Source organism: Pipistrellus kuhlii, unplaced genomic scaffold (genome assembly GCF_014108245.1).
Source record: "Pipistrellus kuhlii isolate mPipKuh1 unplaced genomic scaffold, mPipKuh1.p scaffold_m20_p_26, whole genome shotgun sequence".
Taxonomy (NCBI): Eukaryota; Metazoa; Chordata; class Mammalia; order Chiroptera; family Vespertilionidae; genus Pipistrellus; species Pipistrellus kuhlii.
The window spans coordinates 1,771,077-1,792,058 of record NW_023425525.1 but is presented as its reverse complement, the minus strand read 5'-3'; the positions used below and the strand labels follow the sequence as shown (position 1 = coordinate 1,792,058).

General features: G+C 46.3%; 1 protein-coding gene across 5 annotated transcripts in view; it reads right to left on the bottom strand.

Annotated features, from left to right (window-relative positions):
- VSTM2A (V-set and transmembrane domain containing 2A) overlaps positions 1 to 20,982 on the bottom strand; it is a 40,752-nt gene that overhangs the window by 10,879 nt on the left and 8,891 nt on the right. For 2 of the 5 annotated variants that reach the window (XM_036453820.2, XM_036453821.2), the window contains exon 5: positions 6,093 to 8,020. In XM_036453820.2, coding sequence (XP_036309713.1) covers positions 7,932 to 8,020 — 89 coding nt within the window. In that variant the 3' untranslated portion in view covers positions 6,093 to 7,931. The other 3 variants (XR_006742642.1, XM_036453825.2, XM_045587185.1) reach the window with 3 other exon arrangements.

The window sequence follows — 20,982 nt, the reverse complement described above, 5'->3', positions numbered from 1 at the left end:
CGCGTCCTGCGGTGTTTTAAAAAAAGTCCAAAAGATTTAAAAGAAGATTATTTCCAAAAATCGGCACTTTTTTAAAACGCCATGGGACACTGGACAAATTGTTAAAAACCGGGACTGTCCCGTCAAAAGTGGGACATCTGGTCATCTTACCCATAGGGGATCCTGAACCTCACGAGGGAATGACGAGGACACCATTGGACCTGTCAGGTCACGGTGTTGATGGACAGAACTACCTCCTCGATGGCCTGCCTTTCCCCCCTCTGGTTTACAGGCACACCTGGAAACGTTCAGCTCCCTCAGTAAGTGAATCAGCAACACAGCAGGCTGAGTGAGTGTTGCTTCCAAACTCCGAACAGGCCCTGAAGCTCGGGGCCATGTTTCCTGTCAGGAAGAACAGGAGTGCCATGTTTCTTCATTTTGGGAGGAATTTTCTTGCACATACCCATCAGACACTCATTCAACTTTACGTTCTTGAATTTTGTCAAATGGAATCTTGCCATATGTCTCACCTTGTGTCTTCAATCAATCATACACTAATTATGGCTTTAAGAGGCACCCACAACACTACAGATAGCCCCAGAATATCCTTTTATCTATGTACAGAGGCTGGTGCACGAAATTCCTGAACGGGAGGGGCGGGGGTGGTCCCTCAACCCGGCCTGCACCCTCTTGCAATCTGGGACTGCTGGCTCCTAATGGCTGGCTTGCCTGCCTGCTGGTCATCCCTAACCATTCACCTGCCTGCCTCATCACCCGCAACCATTCTGCCAGCTTGCCTCATCGCCCCAACCACTCTCCTGCCTGCCTGATCGCCCCTAACAACCCTTCCTACCTACCTGATTGCCCCTAACCACTCTGCCTGCCTGCCTGATTGCCCCTAACCATTTTGCCTGCCTGCCTCATTTCCCCTAACCACTCGCCTGCCTGATCAGCCTAACCAGTCTATCTGTCTGCTTCACCCCTAATTGCTCATCTGCCTGCCTAATTGCTCCTAACTGCTTGCCTGCCTGCCTCATTGCCCCTAATTGCCTCTGCCTTGGCTCCCACCACTGCGGCTTTATCCAGAAGGAGGTCAGGAATGACCTCTAATTAGTATATTACGCTTTTACTATTATAGATTCTACTATCAATGGCTATTTGCCTGAAATAAAATATGTTGACTCTAGGTGGTGTATTATACATTGATGGATTTGTTTTGTTATTCTGTAGAGGATTTTTGCACTACATTCACGAGTTAGATTCTTCTGTAATTGCCCCTTTTCACGGTCATTGTCAGGTTTGCTAGCCAGGTAATGCTAGTCTCATAAAATGAGTCAGAGACCATGCCAGGTTGCTATTCACTGGGATGGTCTGTGAAAGAGTGGAGCTATTCCTTCCTTGAGTGTTTAAAGGTATGCTGGAGCCATCATGGCCCCACATTTTCTATAGATTTCTCCTATCCCACAGAGCGTATGTATATTATTAAGCCTCCAGGGTGCCACTTCATCCTGCTGTCCGTATCTTACCGTCAGTAGAATGTCCCAGGGGCCAGCGGGGAAGACTACCATGTGGTTCTGACCCAGAAAGTCAACGGGTCTTTGAGGCAGGAGAGTAAAGGGATACTTCCATCCCTGCCTGGTAAAAAATAAACACCTTTTTATTCATTCTAATTGCAATAAAGTAGAAAACTACCAAATTATTAACTGCGTGACAGGTCCTGGGAGCTCTGCTGACTTGCTCCGGTAAGTAGCTATATTTGGATCAGTAACTACAATTACACTCATTAATTTTGCTTACAGTAACCAGACTCAATACTCGGCTTCCTTTTGTTCCAGCAAAGAAAGAGGTAAATGCTCCATCCACGACATTGTGCCACTCACTTCTGTCATTTATTATTATTATTATTATTATTATTATTATTATTATTATTTAGCTATTTTGGTGAAGAGGAGAAACCTAAAGGTCTCTCAAACTTATAGCCATTACCTCATGGAACAGGGAACCAGTGGAGGGTTCTTCTTGTTCCGTAAATAAAGGCATACATTTCAGCTGTGTTTTGGGGAGCTGGGGGAATCTCTGAAGGTGGGTAGAGTGGTCTCCATGGGCCAACAATAGGCTTTGACAAATAGTCCCATGATCACATGGCCACTACGTCTTGGACTAAGGTGTCCCAGAAACCCAGGGATATGGCATCGGTTCTGGGTCATTTTCTAGTCACGCAGCAAGGGCTGGATGATTCTACTTCTTTGATGAGCAGCTACTACCAAAGGCCTCTGTTCCCTTCGGAGGACACTGAGAGGAGTGCTCTCAGTGCGCACACGCAATGCTGCGGCTAAGCCCGGGGTCCCTCGAGGATCGGACTCTGGGGCCAGGGCTGGTTGAGGACCGTGGCTTTATTGTGGTGGCTCAAAGCCCTGTTTTCAGGAAACGGACTGTTTTTCATGAAGGCTGCCCTTCTGCTCCCTTCCTGAAGATCTCACAGTCCATCAACGACTCGTAACGGGGTCAGACGACGCTGATGGCCTTCCAGGGCTGATCACGCCTGTCGCCACCCAGGCCTTTCCTCCAGGGACTACACATCCCTGCTCTGCATCACCCACCGCTCCTCTGGTGTCTGAGGCCTGCAGCTCTGCGGGCTTGCTACTCTCCAGTGGTTTCTCAAAGCTCTGAAGAGGAACATATCTTCCAGAGAACCTCCTCATGTGTAACGAAGGGTGGGGATATCGCAAACACATGGGTAAACCAGCAAAGAGAAGGACAGGAACGTACAACAGAGCACCAAGACCACAGGACACACATCACGCTCCGACCCCCAACACACGTGCTGCTTTGGTACGTGGCAAAGAATGCACCTCTCTCTCCCTGGGCTCCCCTTTGCCTTCTGGTTTTAAAAAACATAGTGAGAGTTTAGAACCCCAATTATTGTTTTATACGATACACTGTCATTTAATTAATCATTCATGCCACTTGTATTACAATTTGGAATAAAAATACAAATGTGATTCCCCTCTCCCCCCAAATTTTGGGTTGTAAAACCAATTTAATGGTTTTTGACAAGTTTTAACAAAACAAAATAGGAAATATTGGCGTGCATTTCATTGCATGCACAAAGTAAGAGTAAATATCGTCTTTTGAAACTTTAGTTGCTTTTCATATACAGTGAAATACCATAAAATATTCAGTAATTCCTTACATTGATCACTATCTTTTATGATAGACAGTTTATACTATGCCTATTTTTTTTAACATTGTATTTGATTCCTATCTGAGTCGGAGCATATAGGTAGGTAGGTATAGCTTTCAAGAAGAAATAGATATATGCTATTTTTCTATAAGCTTTGACTATCACAGAATAATTTTATTTCTTTAACAATGAAAATAGAAATTAATAAAGTGTAATTATTTTCCCACTGTACCTCTTAACCCATTGTCTTCTGGAAAACTCTGAGATCTTACTTTCTGATTTTTCAATCACCACCCCCAGCCCAGTACATGAAGAGTTCTCTCCTCCTCCTTCTCCCTTATAAATTACAATGTTTTACCAACAAGTGAATCTCTTTTCTTTCCATTTACATACTCCTGTTTTTATTTCAAATTACATTTGTAATTACTGTAAGTAGTCCAGTCCTACACTGAACGTAGTCCCATTAAGCCTTTGAATCTTTCCCTTTCTTCCTCAAAATTCACAGTTGTAAAATAGCATTAAAAGATGGAGTTAAGCCCTAGCTGGTTTGGCTTGGTGGATAGAGCGGACTAAAGGGTCCCAGGTTCAATTCCGGTCACGGGCACATGCTCCCCGTGTGGGAGGCGTGCAGGAGGCAGCCAATCAATGGTTCTCTCTCATCACTGGCGTTTCTATCTCTCCTCTTCCTTCCTCTCTGAAATCAATAAAAATATAAAAAAGTAATAAAAGATAGAGTTACATTGTCTTCTGCCCAATATACCCCAGCAGCTTCTAGGCAAAAGTGTACTTGACTCGCAGAAGGAAAGAGTCAATGTTGTTCCCAAAGGAGTCTTGTTTACAAGCTCAACTACAAGGGTAAGAAGTCAGCTGGGAGAGGGTCCGTGTCCTGGCTCCGAGTAAGAGCTCACATGAGAATCTGCGGAACCTTTGCTTTGTTCCTCCGTCCTTGGCTGGGTCTGGCCGGGCTTTCCCTCTCTGATCTTTCCTCATGACCTTCTCCCCATTTGACTGCACTGGCCCTCTTTCTAGCGCCTTAGCCTGCCTGATGGATGCAGGCTGGGAGCTCTGCGCATGCCTGAGCTGCCTCTCCCAGGTCCTCTGCCGCCTGCTACTTGTCATTCATGTTTTACTTAAATCTCACTTCCTCAGACCACGTCTAGTCACACTTCTTTATGTCATGCTACAGGGTTTTCTCCTTTTTCTTTGTTAATCTTCACCCGAGGGTATTTTTCCATTGTTTTTTTTTTTTTTTTTTTTTTTTTTTTTTTTTTTTTTTTTAGGGAGAGTGAAAGAAATAGGGAAATACAGAGAGAAACATAGATGTGAGAAATACATTAATTGGTTGCCTCTGCTGGTGCCCTGACCAGGGCCCCTGGGCCTGGGAGGAGCCTGCAACCAAGGTACATGCCCTTGGCCGGAATCAGACCTGGGACCCGTTGGTCCCCAGGCCGACACTCTTATCTAGTGAGCCAAACCTGCTAGCATGCTACTGGGTTTTCTTCGTAGAATTTATTTCTGTTATATTTTCTTGTTTCTGAGTGTTTCTATCGCTCCTTCAGTAAGGAAAGGACCTTATCAATTCTATTGAAGAGACTATAAAGTCTAGGGCACGTTCTGAGTGATAGACTGCTCCCCTAATGAGCGAGAGGTTCTGTAATTAAAATTATTTGGGCTGCACGTTAGAAATCATGTGCACACATATTTTGTAGCTTCACAGTCTTAATTCCAAGCTGGAGTCACCAGAGTCTATGTATTATTGAAGAGGTTACATTTCCTTTTGCAATTATTTTTTCTTATAGAAAACCAGCATTAAGTTATATTTAATATTTTATCTTTCATATAGTATCAATACCAGGACCATGTATTTGAACGGTACCTGTGTATATTTTGTAAAATTATAGTTTAAGCTCTTAGCTTTGGTTTTAAAGATTCAACAAGCTTTATCCCATATCTGTTATACCATGTAGTATATGGTGTATGAGAAATACAAAAAGGACATAAAATATATATGTTTTCTTTGCCAAATATATAGATACACACACACACACACACACACACGCACACACACACACTATTTCCCTAAACATGTCTTGCTTCCAAGAACTTTAAAGGGAAATAGTTCAAAATTATGATAGTCAGGTCCTTTAGATGCTCAAACGCATCTAATCATTCTTCTTTTAGGCAAGAAACTCATATTCTAACCATTTTCAGAATCAATGAATGTCAGGGGCCATCTCCAGAAATCAAAGACACATCGACAGAACTATCCATAGGGTTTCCATGGGCTCCTGTGCGGCCCCCTCCACACCTGTTTACTCGCTCACAGGAGAAGCTCTGGATTTAGAGGATTTTTTTTTTTACCCTATTTTACCCTCAAGCGTTTTCATTGGCCTTGTTTCATTTGTAAACAATCTGTAAGTCTTCAAGAAAGAACCAAAGAACCTGATTGAATTCAGGTAAGCAATTTCAGCTTTTTATGATTTCCTTTTTTTGAAAGACATTAATTAATCTTGGAAGTCAAGGTTGAAAAAGCCAGGTCACTTAACTTTCCATCTATATTTGTTTCCATGTCCTAGTCACACAGTAATAGTCCCGGAGGATGCCAGGTAAGGTGGAAATGACCGGAGGGTCTCCTTCCTTGGTTACAGCTTCTATGCCATGCTTTTTTCTCAAAGAGGCTGATGACCGGGTTTTTGGTAGCTTACTGACAGAGACATCTTATTTTGGACACAGACTGGAGTCTACTGAGATAAAAGGAACTTACATTGTGGGTTTTCCCAGACTGACTAAATTAGAATCAGTATACTAATTTATACTTGACTGTACGTGATCTTAAAGCCAAGATAGACCTAATAAATAATAGTTACCGTACCACTATTGTAAGCATTTTAAGCATTCAACGTTGAAAGAAAATAAATTTCTAAGTTAATAAAATAGTGCAATCAAATCCTTTATTTATTTATTTTTCATTAGACCGAAATAATAAACCAAATGAACAAGGAAAATGTCAATCAAAGATTTAGCATGAAGCATTAATTCTCAGTAGATAATGTCAAGAATATTATGAAAATATGCACATTGCCTGTAATCGAATTGCAGAAAATCAATGCATTTACCTTCAAAAAGCAGAGGTATTCATTGCCTTCAAGCTTCAGTTTAGGACCTTGGGCTGGGAGCTGAGTGTCTTCTGGTTTTGTGATGGAAAAACAAAAACAAAAAAGGAAGGATCGCTCTGGAAGGGAAACTCAGATCATTGCTATCTCAACCCGCATCCATCCATGGCGGATTCGGCCCACACCACCAGTTCTGCCCATCATTCTTTGCCAGAGTAGGAAACAGGTTCTAAATAAAATAGTCTAAGTGATCATAAACCAAAATCAAGAATGGAATGTTTAAAATAATAACCCAGTTAAGTAAAAAACAAAACAGAAACTGAACACATGTGTTGTCATCTTTTGCATATTCTATCGAGCCAACAAACACATTTTAACTTTTAATTAGGAAACATTAAGAGATAACTCAGAGCAAATAACAGAGCGATGAAGCTACAAAAATTCATCAAGGTCAAAGGAAGCACAGCGTTAGTCACAGCAGGAAGCGTTGTTCCAGGAAGTCAGGGAGTGAGGGTGGCCACCTCATCTTCTCCTCCACAGCCACCTCTGAGGCAGACTTTCTAGGAGCAACATTGCTTTCTGACAATCACAATGATGACTGTGACCGGGGACCGCCATCAAACCAGGGAGTGTACATTCTTGAGCCCAGACCCTCGAACCTCAACACACACCATATATGAAGAAACATAGCAAATCCCAACAAGCATACAAACAGCAGAAGCAATTCATGTATCAGAGACCAATACAATCTTGAATATGCATTTTCCAGGAGGAAGGAGAAGCCGACAGGCCACCCGCAGCTATCAGGCCTGTGGCTGTGAAACAAGGCATTTCAGAATCCACACAACCCGTGAGTCATAAGTGAGAAACAAAGGCTCTGTCAAAAGAAACGTTGGTTGGTTGATGATCCAACATGTGGCTCTCTGTATGTGTATATTTATAGATACAATGATAAAAATCAGCTTGCATGAAGGTCATAGTCTATCTACTTTGAAGTTATATCACACATACTAGAAGCGATTTACAGAATTTGTCCAGTTTGCATATACAGGGATTGCAAAATGAATTAAAATACATTGAGATATGGAACACCCAAAATGCATTTCCAGAAAGCTCCCAGGATTGACAGGGATTGGCCGTAATCAGGGACTTGTCACCATTGAACAAGGACTGTAATCAAGAAAAAGGAGAAAAATCCAAGAAAAAAGGGAAAATTAAAAAAAAAATTATTATCTTTTTTAATTTCTTATTTAAAATAAGGTTCTCCTTGTTGTCTCGCAGTGTTGATGATTTTGTTCTTGTCCCCCAAAACAGGGGTGTCGTCTGGTGATGGTTTGTGTGTCCTGGAGTCTTCTGATTGACGTTGGCTCCCTGAAACGATGGGTCTTTCAGTGGGAAGTGGTGATCTCCATGGTAAATATTTACTATCCCGACGAGGTCCAGGCCAACCCCTGAATGCTCCGTGAGAGGATGCTGTCAGTATCCGGAAGGAAAGGGGGGAAAATAGATGTTGCTATCGGAACACGTCCTATCACTTCACACTAATTCTCTTGAAATGAAAGCTCATGGGTTTTTGCCCAAGAAAACATTATGGACAGAGCGTGTGAGGGTCTCTTCAGGAATGCTCCGGAAGCAGGTGCTCCTGGTCTGGGGAATTAGGCTACAGTGGGTGCGTGGTGGTGCTTGGTGTTTAGGGTCAACTTTGCTGTCCGCTCCGTAGGTTTTACAGGCGATTTGCTCTTTGCTTTAAGAAGAGAAAGTGATATTGGAAAAAAGTCAGCACTTTAGATTAAAGCAAAGCACCCTTCACAAAGCCACAAACAAGAAGCAGGACAGAAAGTCCATGGCTTGTAGCTATCCTGGCACCTGCGGAAGAAGTTATAAGATATTCGCTCATCTTGAGGATTTCCAATGCTCCTTATCAGGCTGTTTTAAACACATACACACACATAGTTAATCAGCTGGCCAGCTTGGCTCTGCTGCTCATGAGTGTCTTGGCATGCACTGTGAATGACAACACATACAGAGGGTTTCAGTCCCAGGACACGGGCCCCGCGTGTCTGCTTTCAAACAATGCCATTCCATGGGGGCAGGGGAGGGGGACCATGAGGGTAGGGGGGGCCCAGAGCGGAAGGAATCCCACGTCCTCCCCGCCAGTCACTCTGGGAGGATTCTTCCCTACTGTCCCTGGGCGGCTCCTGTAATGGCGCCTACAGACACGGCCTGCTTTCCCGCTGTCTCGGCCTGAAACCACAGGGGATGTGACCCGGACCCTGAGCGGTGGCTTCCCGAGGGCAGGACTGTGCCCTGGGGCGGGCACAGGTGGGCACAGGTGGGCACTCCCTTTCAGAGGAAGAGCTTCCTTCATTTCACCCTTGAAATTACCAAAGAAATGAGGGTTTCCAGAAGCGTTTCAGGACCGTGGAAGGGAGAGAATGCCATGGTATCTTTGCAATTTATCTTCGTCTATTTGATCTAATATGTTCTTAGTTACAAATGATGTATCAGATGCCTTTATTAGTAAGAAAACTAGAATGGGATCGGGCTCAGAGCATTTTGTCTGTTCTCTCTCTCTTGCTGCCTTTTCTAGCAGGAGGAAGGCGAAGAGGGTTAGCAGGGGGGAAGGTAGACCCTCAGCCTTTTGGGTAATTCAGCCAAACCAGCAATGACACGGTCAGTGACAACCGCGGAGGCGGGAGCACACCCTGTCACTCAGTCACCGCGGCGGAGTGGCTGCGAGTGTGACCCTGACAGTGCTGGGGACTCGGCTCCCCAATGGCTGTCCAGCGGCCTCGCACTGCTGCTCTCCTGAAGACCCAGAGGCTAGTGCAGGGTCTGGGGAGCTGCTCCTTCTCTCAGGGGGGCTTGGGCTCAGGAACGTGGCAGGGACCGTCGAGTAGGTGTGCGGCTCTGAGAACGAGGCGCGGGAGGGGGATTTGCACCATTCACGCAGAGCCGCCAGCCTTGGAGCGTCCCAGAGGGAATGTGTGCTCTCATCCCCTCCGAAGAGAGACGCTTGGACAGGGACTCATTTTTTGAAAAAGAAAAGCAAAGGAATGACTGATTCCTTGGCTCCTTAAGTGGCCAGTGGTCCCTGACGCCATGTCTGATAGGGAATAAAGGGTTGGAAATGCTAAGAGCAAGAACACGACCTCAAATGGTTCACCCAGGAACGTTATTCTGTAAAATCGTGGCTGCTTGTTCAGCATGGACCCTGCGCACTGGCCGAGAGGCACGGGGGCTGTGTGGGAACCTCCCTTCTCCATGGCACTGAGCCATCACAGGGCGTGCCTGGCCATCATTCCCATCAGATATACAGGGGGCAGCTACTTCTCTTTGACCCAGTGTTCCACACTATCCAACGTCCAGCATGTGCAAGTTAAAACAGCGTTTACATGAGTAGTATCATCGCAAACAAATCCCACTGCACACGGAGAAGGGCGTTTTAAGGCGACTTGAACTTGGATCTGCCATCTCATAGCTGATATACCATTGTAATACAGTACTCCCCCGCCCCACAGTAGTCATCCACTCCACACATGCATTCCCTAGCAGACTTTTGATGAAATGACATTTGTTTCCGTCAGGCCAATGACAAAGGTTTGCTTTCCCGCACAGTAAGTTATAAAGCAAATCACTGATAGTTTGTCTCTTCCTTCTGCATTTTATTTACACCTTGAATAAAGAGATTCAATGAAGAGATAAGTTCTTTATCTTGGTAATCTCAAAGACTTAGGCAGATTAAAATGCTATAATCTGTCCTGTGTGAGTGCAACAGATATTCACATCATCCTGGCCTGGATATAACAGGGATTACTATTCTGAGCACAAACCTTGTTTATCAAACAGGCTACGGTCTATTCTATAGACCAGTGTTTCCCAAACCTTTGACATATGTGCACCCCTTCTAGACTTTTCGTAACGCTGAGTCCCCCTCGTACTCACGAGAACGTAGAATTTGGCACAGCTAAGCCCGGTGCAGTGCATATCCCCACCAAACTCCGGTGCAATGCGTACCCCCACCAAACTCTTCCCGCACCCCTGGGGGTACGCGTACCACACTTTGGGAAACACTGCATAGACAGATACAATTTTTTTTTGTAAAAAGGAAACGGTGGCCACTCCTCCCGCCCTCTCGCGGTCCCCGGCAGCACCTTCACTTTCAGGGGCAGGCGAGCGCCCAGGCTGCCGTCAGAAGCCTCCGTTCTAACTGTCTCTGGGCCGCTCACTTCTAAGATCCTGCAAAAGGCACTCATTTCTTCCACGTTTTCAAAATGGGTGCCATAAGTATTCATGGCTTTCCACTGCAGTGCGCCAGACAGTGTGCTCAGGTAGGACCATCTCCCCTCCTCCCACCCCCCATTCTTCCCTCCTCTCTTCGCTCCGTGCCCAGGCCAAGCACAAGAACCTGCCACCCCTCCGTCCTGCCATGCCTAGCAGCGCCTGTAGCCCTCTCACACCCTGGGCCCCTTCCCGCCACCTCCCTGCAGACCCTCTCGCCTCTGAACTTTGCTTTTGCCTTTCCTATGCCCCTCGCATGCTTACACGGACCTGTGATTCATTCTATTCCTATCTCATCTCCCTGATGACCACACACGCTCGTTAGAGGCAAGGGGTGGCATTTCAACAACGACGCTCCATTCCTCGCCATGTCTGGAACAAGCCTGGAGGGCTGTCACACGTTTGCCCCCAACACCAACTGCTCTGAGGGAGGAAAGAAAGGAAGGTGCTCTCATCTATGTTACATGGGAGAGCATGCACAGAGCATGAACGCATGCCTGGAGGAGGGGCCGCTGGACAGAGCCCAGGGTCTCTGGAGGTTCCCCCATGGTCTCCTTGGACTCCCCTGCAGCACAGAGGCCTCTCTCTGGCTTCTATGCCTGTGTCCTCACAGTGTCTCCAGGCACCGTCCCCTGCGCCCGTGAGACAGGGCGGTGCTTCCTCTGCGTCACCAGTGGAAGAAGAGTCTAGAAAGTCTTCTGATCAGTCCAAGGCGCCTAGGCGCGGAGCCCCCAGTTTCAGCCCTTTCTGTACCGCACACAACAGCCAGGCACAGCGCCCCCCTGAGACCGGGACGCCTTCCCCAGAGAGGGTGGGACCCAGGAGAGTTTGGCCAAGGAGAAACATGGAAAAAAGTCTCAAATATTTGACCCTCACGCCCATGGTTATTTCAGAGAACAACAGAAAGTCCCATCTAGTTCTCTAAAACACAAAGCCACTCGGGTGGAGACCGCATGCAGTTACACCCCATATCCTGACTGTCATTGTCACCGCTGGCTACGTGCCCCGTGTCCCCACCCCACTGAACTCCGCACAGCGTCCCACTGCCAGTCCGCCCTCGCCTCCCACCTGTCCTCCAGAAGGAAGAACTTGGCTCCCTGTGGTGCCTCCCCTCACCCCGCACCATCAGGACCACGAGAATTCTCCCCTGGATGTAGGACTATGAGGCTGGGGGTCTCGGGAGGCCCCCTGAATAGCACTGCATTCCCCCCCTTGCTCGTGTCGGACTCCAAATGGACGGGACGGACGGGGTGGCTCCCCTGTGTCAGTGAAGACACAGTAGCACTTGGCAGACATTGTGTGGACGCATCGCCACCACCTGCCATCCTGCGGGTCAGGAGCATGGAACTCAGGACGGAGACGGCGCCCCCAGAGCCCCATGGGTTCCGGTGGGAAGACAAAGGCACAGAAGGGAGGACACAGCCAGGCAGTCAGAGCGCCCAGCAAACACATGGGCTCCATGCAGGGAGCCCCTGGGGCAGGCAACCTGGCCCCATTGTCCGCACAGCTGCTCCATCAGGATGGAAGCTAGTATCTATTCATTTTTTTGACGCTATTAATTTTTTGACGCTATTTAATGAACATGAATCTTTTCAGAGAAAATGCACAACATGCTTTAAAGAGAAAAAAAAAACTTATCTATATATATAAAACTCTAATAAGCAAATAAACCAAACGGCGGAACAACCAAACAGCAGAACAACTGAACTATCGGTCGCTATGACGTGTGCTGACCACACATTTTCTGTCCAAGCTTTTTCCCCACATCTGACAGACTGGGGCCAGAGGCCACGCTGACAGTTAAAGGGCCACCAGGCAGTGACGGGAGAGACAGCCGGAGCTCTGTCTCCCAGGAAAGGGCAGCAACACTCCCTGTCCTTCCCTGCTCTCCTGCGTCAGCAACCCCCCTCCCCGCTGGTCACGTGGCCTCCCGGGCAGCTCAGGGCGAGAGGGGCGGCTGCTCACAGCCCAGGTCTACATGGCAAGGAGCCTGGGTCACCCCAGTCACATCCGAATGTTCCAGACTCTCTTCCTTACAATGAGTGCCTGTAGGCTCCGGGGTTTCTGCCTCCTTCACTGACTCAAAAAGGGACCCAGGAGAGTGACAGCGCGTTTTCACTGTGACTTGCTCATCCGGGTAGGAACTGCTCTGGGTGCGGGCAGAGTGATGGTGATGATGATGATGGTACAGTAGCTAATGTTTCTTGAGCACTTATTAGTCCCTCACCCCTGACTGTGATCCGGGAAGCTGCTACAAAGGCTTTGCTGATGAAGGAACCTTGCTGCGAGGGGCATGCCTTGTGCCCAGGTTTCCTCAGCGGTAGGTGAGGCGGCTGAGGTTCAAAGCCAGCACCGTTAGACTCTACGCACTCATTCATCGCGTCCTCTCTGCTGGCTGTCCCGCACCCCTTGCTTCCCCAGCTCTGCCCGTCAGATCTGTGGGAACGTGAGTGACTTTGATGCAATGGAAAGGAGAACACATAAATGAGCGAAAACACAGGTGAAAAGTTTTCCGACAGCGACGCTGTAACGCCACTCATATTTAATCACTGCTTACTGCATCCACGAGAATGTTTGCTGTGAGCACCGCGTGTGCAGGTACGTACATACGTGCTGCTAACATGCTTGAAACCGTGTGCTCTCAGAGCTGAACTCTGCCTCCTGCGTGTTTTCCTATGAACCAGCCAACGCTGCACGCACCACACCGAAGGCGGACACGCATCCACACCGTGCTGGAGTGATCACAGATTCCGCACCGGGATGGGTGCTTCTGCTGCACACGCTTGGGAAATGCCGCCTTTGTCCAGGGCTTAAATAAGTATGTTGACTTGGGAGGGACTGGAGAGAATGGTGAGGACCACTGAGACCACGTGGGGTGGCGTGGCTGCAGGCACGGAGACCCCAGCCAGGGTGCTTATGGGTGCAGGGGGCTGGGAGAGTGTGCCCCAAGTAAGGAGGCGAGAGTTATTGACTACCCAGCAAAGAGGTAAGAAGACATATGTTCATGTTCTCATGGCCACTCCCTGATGGGAGAGAGGAGTATGGGCCCCACCCACACTTTCTGCATGCCGCCCTAATCCCCCATCCCCAGGCTCACCAGAGAAAAATTCCTCATCGAAGACAGAAACATACCTCGCAGTTTAGAGAAATGGCAACAGAGAGACCCAGAGTCAAGGAACAGAAGGAAAGAAGGAAAGAAACAGCTGTGGCTGTGATTTCATTTTCCACACATCTATATGTATAAAAGGCTAAGTGACCGACTGTCTGTCCGACTGACCAGCCAGCCAGTACCTATGACGCACACTGGCAACTTAAAAATAAACGTTGACTCATGCACATGCAATACAAGTAAAGCTCTCCGAATCGATATTATTGAAATCTCCACAAAATGATTTGTAATGGATCTATTATTGAAGTTACATTTGGAAATAGTATATCTATAGTTAATATTAAAAATATATCTAAATATGCAATTCTTTGTCCAAAAAATGAGCACATTCATAAATTAAACGAAGAAATTTTGGATATACTCAATGGAGATTTTTACAGCTATTGGAGTGATGATTCCATGATTTAATAGATGGTACTGAAAATGAAAATTTTCCCATCGAATTTCTTAATAGTATTAATCCTTTGGGAATGCTGTGCTATAAATTAAAATTGAGAGTAGGTGCAATCATCATGCTACTGAGAAATCTTAATAGTAAGTGGGGTCTTTGCAATGGCACTAGATTTATTATAAAAAGATTGCAACCTAACATAATCGAAGCTGAAGTATTAATAGGATCTGTGAAGGAGAGGTTGTTCTGATTCCAAGAATTGATTTGTCCCAGTCTGACACTGGCCTCCTATTCAAATGAATTCCAGGACAGTTTCCCGTGATGCCAGCATTTGCGATGACAATAAGTCATGAGGACAAACTCTAGACAGAGCAGGAATATTCCTGCCTGAACTGGTTTTCACACATGGTCAGGTATAAGCTGCTTTCTCTCAGGTGCGAAGAGCATGTGAGGTTAAAGTTGTAAATACTCCATCACAAGGGACATCAGTCAAGCACTTTGAAAGTGTTTTCACTCTTAATGTGGTGTACAGGGAGATATAGAATAAGTTTAATCAATTTATCAGTCATTGTTCTTATCAATGTTGTTTTTATATCATCTTTTTGTTGTTTTTATATCATGTTTTAATGTTTTTATACCATGTCTTTGTTGCTATATCATGTTGTTACTGTTACTTATTAATCAATTTATATATTATTTTCATATATTTTTTACTAATTTTTTTTAGTCTCTGACACTTCTATTATAAAGAGCGAATAGCGATATTAAAGTATTTCTTCTAATTAATTTCCTTTCAATGTGCACAAATCTGTGCACTGGGCCACTAGTCTTATATAAATGGAAAAAGAGAAAGCTGACACTGTATTTTATAAATACAGTAATTTTCCTAAGTTAAAAATTAATTTTAATTGTTCAGCATCATCTGTTTTTGAGGAAAAACTTATTTGAGGATGGATGCTATAGAATACAGAAAAGCATCAATGATATAGCTTTAGAAAACACACTTGTTTTCATTTAAATAAAATTTAAGCATTATTTGTATATTTTCCATGTTTGAAAATATAATAAAATATTTCCAAAGCTTTTGAGCCAAAGCTTTCACCATTTTTTTAGCTATTTCAAAATTATCTGAATTAGAGTGTTTTAGAAATTATCTTCATAACAGAAATTTTCTTAGACATCAGAATTAAGCAATTAACAGATAGTTGAGGATTTTCTAAAAATCCATATCCTACTTATCAAGGCATGCAAAGAAAATGATAAAACTATATAGTTGCAAGGGACTGGTCACTCAACTTCTTAGATATAACTTGTTATGAAATATAATCTAAAGTAAATATCATTGTTGCCATGGATGTGGGATGGAGGGTGGTCCCCGTGCTGTTTTCTAATCCTCTCTCTCCATTAACACGTAAGTGACCTGGGCCGTTTTCTTAAGGATTGGCCAAATTACATAACAATTTCCACCTCTTCTTAGCAGTGGTATTATCCTCATAAGAGCTCTGGCAGAGCAATGTTCAATCCAGAAACACTTCTTTAACTCTAATGATGTGCCAAGCACAGTGCTAGGTACTTCGATAACACCAACAGGATAAGATACAATTCATATCTCCCCCCTCCCTCCATTAGCTTTTTCTTTGAAGGGCTGGGAGTTGGTTGATCACACGTTGGCAGGTGTGTTAGCAGCAGCACACCCCCTGGGTTTGCATGGTGCCTGGCGGTGCGGCAGGGTCCTCAGGACCACGACTTTATTTCTTTGAAACCTTTATATTTTTAGAACTTCTGAAGTACAGTGAGTTTTTCTATTCTAAAGTATTTTTCTTTCCTACTTAGTGGTTATGATTCTACGGCTTGGTCCCTAAATGAGCATTTTTTTTTCCCCTTCAAATTAATTTTCCAATGCTAAAGTGAGGATATTGCCTTCAAGGCAGATAAATTTGTTTAATGAGAAAAATTAAAACTAAAATGGCTGAAGAAGATGCCACTGAGGATGCAGTGACAACAGAAGCCGTCTGCATGAAAGAAGGACAACCTTGGCCGGGTTATAGACCCCTCACTGCACACGGCTTGGCACATTTGCATTTTTGAGTTTGGAATATGTGACGGCATTATTTACTCTTCATTACAATTCTTGTGTCTGGGAAGGTAATCCATTTGCTTAATGTGACATCTCATTTTCACGTTCTTAATATTCTGTAGTGGCAGGCTTCACAGGATGAGCAACTCCAACTCCGAGCGTTTCCAATTTGCTCTGCTTCAAGCACTAAGAACTTAATTTGTAGGAGGTCTGCTTTCTGCATCGAGATTCCAAATCCATGCAGAATGCTCTCTCCCTTGTTTGAAGCACTCATATTAAAGAAAGATAATGATCCTTTATAAATATTCCGGCATATTGATTTTCCCTGACACTCCCCATGACCACACCATTGCTCATCACTTTGCCCCAACTCTGAAGCAGGGGCCGAATGAGTCAGAGCACTGAGAGAAAAAAACGATTGCATAATGTTTCCTTTATGGGCTTTCTATGTGCTTGACTTATTTCATCAATATGTATTTATCAAGCGCACTGCTCTGTTTGGAAAAACAGAAAGAGTAATTTGATGATCAAATTCTCCACTCAGATCCCAGGAAACAAGGTATGTTCTTCATTTCATGAATATATTACCACCTTTATAATATATGCATGGACACACATGTACGTGTGCGTATATGTACACATGTGCATGTGTACCCAGATGTACATGTGTGCACAGATTTAATTTGTCATGCACTCTAAAATCACATCACACATTGTTTTACTCTGCCTTTTTTTTTTCTCTTCTCACTTCTTTATTTATTGAACCTACCGTTTAATTTGTTTGCCCTCTCCTGAGCTTTCATTGCCTATTTTTAAATTTGGGAAATTTTAAATAATGTTTTCCCCCCTTATAACCAAAGTAATAAATTATCATTGTACAAACGTTACCAATACACAATAATCAAATAATTAAAAGTCGTAACTTATCTTGACTTTTGATGTACATTTTTTCACATACTTCTTCCTGCTATCTTTCTATGCACAAATCTCAGATAGATTTAAAGTTTTGTGCTCTGTATTATTTTAAAGTTTTGCATCCTATATTTTTTTACAGTACGTTTTGTGTTCAGTTTTTTTGGATTTCGTTAGACATTATTGGAAAACCTGACTGGAGAAGAGTCTTCATATGTTTTGTCACATCCACTAGGTGGCTTTCCCCCTCCTGGCCATTTGCGAATCTCCCGTGACGGGAAGACCCAGTGACAGGCACCCTGCCAAGGTCTGGGCCACTCCCGCTGGCCTCCTGGAGTTCCCTCCGGGAGCTTCACTGCAGGGACAAATGGCCACACGCTGAAGCCTGTGGGTGACCCCCCCCCCCCCCCCATCCCTCCGGAAGAGAAGCACCCAGTCCAATCAAGTAACAAGCCAGCAGGATGCCCGCAACCTCCACCTTCAGCGAAGAAGCCTTTGCTGAGATCACGTGCTCCAGTTTGAAAATGACGAGGGTTGTGACGGGATGGCGTCAAGTCTATGAACCTGACCTTGATGATTTATGTAATCTGGCGCTAACATTTTCTCTTTGAGTATGGCTGTTGTATGGAGAATTGATTGATTTCAACTCACACCTTTATTTTGTCTTTATCAATAGTATATGGTCACTTTCGATATCTCTAAGTCACTTGGAGTGGGTTACATGATCATAGCATCTGTAAAACTAACTGATACCTTTTCCCTTCCTTTCTTAAGTATTAAACACAAATATTTTTTGTTGTATCACTCATTGGCTACATTTGTAGATAAAATACATGTTTTAAATTATGCATAGTAAAATATTATTCTCATTTGCATTATTTTGTAACTAAATCTTCAAGCCCCAGGCCTCTGGTTTTATGCCGTTTTCTAGATCTGATATTTCTCTTCTGCTAAGCTCTTTAATCAATCAGAGTGCATTTGCATTTTTATCATACACTGTGATACTGTTTCCTTTTGTCATTTATTAATTAAACAAATCCTTCCTAAGTTATTATATCTTAATTCCTCCGGCACTATATTAGTTTACATAATCGTACAGGTTTCCAGCAGTCTCTTTTCCTCTTTGTGTTCCTTAGCTAGCCTGTGGAGTCAGGGTTGCAGAAACGTGTGTTTTAATGTCTGCCAGGCTAAGAGGAAGGGAACTTACCCTGTGAGCTTGGTCATGAGCTGGGTTTACTCTTAGGTCACTAATGCTGACAATGACCTTATGTGTGATCCGCTTTATAAGTAAGGACTCTGAGGTGGGGCCATTTTGTGAACAACTCCCTCAACACACTGGTCGCCAGGGAATCTCAGGTTAAAATCTGCCTCTCTGTGCAGCCACAGCCTGTGCCATTCCTGTCATAGGGGTCTACTTCCATCTTGGTTTTCTCTCCTTGCAAAGCTGTAGAAATATTTCCACTTGTTTATGTTTTCAGATGCATCTATAATTTCTTGCTGATTTAAGAAACCCAGGGTTCTTTTTTTGAAACCCTACATGTAATTCAGAGAGCAGCCACTCTGAGTAACTGCAACTTCAACTTCACTGTGAATAGATACCTATTGTTTCTTCCGGCCACACAGCTCAAATTCCTGAAAACCCTTTGGAACTTCAGTATGTTTTATGGTGAGGATCCAGCTCTAAGCGTGGGCAAGGCAGCTAGTGGCCAATACGGTCCGGCCTTCGCCTTCGCCTTGCCTGTCGCTGGGGGTGGCACTCGCTGAGCACCAGGTGATATCGGCCAAGTCGTCATCACGTGTGAGCCTGGTCTCTGTGTCTGACGACATTTAACCCTCAAGATGGGGAGACGGAGACGCAGGCAGCTCTGAGCGATGGGCCAGACATGGGCCCTCTTCTTCCCTGAGTGCCGCCCTGCCGCCTGTGCTGGGGGTGGTGGGCCGAGGCCGCGGGTGGAGGCAGCAGCTCCTGGCAGCCGCACGAATGCACCGTGTCCGGGATCGGATGCACCGTGTCCGGTACGGGTGACAGCAGCGCCCTGAGGGAGCAGGAGCCCTCACCTTGCGCCTCGGGCCTGGGCTCCCTTGGCGGGCAGAGAGAGTGTTTGCGGCTGCTTCCCAGCCCCCGTCATCCACCCAGACAGCTGCCGCCCTGCTGGCGCCTCTGAGCGTGTCCCTCCTCAGCGAGGCCTCTGGTCGCCATGGGGCCTGTGGCCATCCTGCCCCGCCCTGCGGCCCCCGGAGGCCTGGGCTCAGACCCAGCTGCCCTGAGCTCAGCCGCCGAGGTGATGTGGGTGGTGGGAGGACTTAGCCGATGGGCAGCCATTCCCAGCTGCCCGTTCAAGCATCGCCAGCAGGCTCCGTGGCCTGCACTGCACAACGCATTGCCTCCCGTCTGTTCACGGACACACGGTTGACATAGCTGCCCTCCGACGGACAGGATTCCCAGGAGCAGACTGATGTCACCAGTGCAGGCAGCCAAGCTGGATCATAACAACCCAAACCAACTGAGGCCTGGAGCATGCGCCTGGCTCTACCTCCACACAGCCACACGGGAGCCTCCCTCCACCTGATCGCGACAAGTGTCCTCCCAACGCCAGCTGCAGGCGCAGGAGCAAACACAACTGTGTCCCAAAGGCTGTCCCAGCACTGGAGTAGAAAAAGGTCCCAGCGCAAGACCGGCTTCTAAAACAGTAACATCACACACACACACTCACACTCACACACTCACACACACTCACACACACTCACACACTCACACACACACACACTCACACACACACTCACACACACACACACACTCACACACACATACACACACTCACACACACTCACCCATACACACACAGTCTCACACACACTCACACACACTCACCCATACACACACAGTCTCACACACACTCACACACACTCACACACACACACACACACACACACACACTCACACACACACACACTCACACGCACACACACACACACACACACACACACACACTCACACTCACACACTCACACACACTCACACACACTCACACACTCACACACACACACACTCACACACACACTCACACACACACTCACACACACACACACACACTCACACACACACACACACACTCACACACACTCACCCATACACACACAGTCTCACACACACTCACACACACTCACCCATACACACACAGACTCTCACGTACACACGCCTCTCACAGTAAACAATAAGAACATCTCGCCCACAAGAACGTGCTAGAGGTGATGATTCTCATAAGTGACGCGCCCGGAAATGCCTCCTTCCGGTTCCAGATTCGGGCTTTGGCCCAGGGGGTCCTGGGATGTGAGTTCTCCCAGCCTGAGTCTGCCGGGCGGCTGCACCGCACACTGAGAAACAGCGAGGAGCCAGCTTTGGAATAGAGGCGACGCTACTGACGGAAACAGAATTGACAGGGAAAGAAGACGAAAGCCAGCACACCATCCCCCCCCCCCCTCCCTCCAGGAGCGCCGCGCATGGGCCCCGTAAGGAGAAGCCAGTGCCCTGCGGAGCCTGCAGCCAGGACGTGGTCCTTGGGAGACCAGCTCCGGCGCACGGGCCCCACACCGCGAGGAGGGCATCCCAGGAGAGCATGCCACAGGCACAGGCCGGCTGCAGGAAGCACAGGTGCCGGCTCTGGAGGAAACCATGGGCTCTGACCAGCAAGTAGGGAAGGACCCGCACAAGAAAACGGCCTCTGAGATCGGGAGACGCAGGGAAGGGCCTAAGGCCGTGCAGGAAACGCCCTGAGGAAGGTGAGCTTGAGGACTGGGAACTCGGGAGACACCAGGCTGGGAATCAGACCCCGGAAGTTGGGGCGCTGCTCTGGAAACACCATCACTGACTGTTTG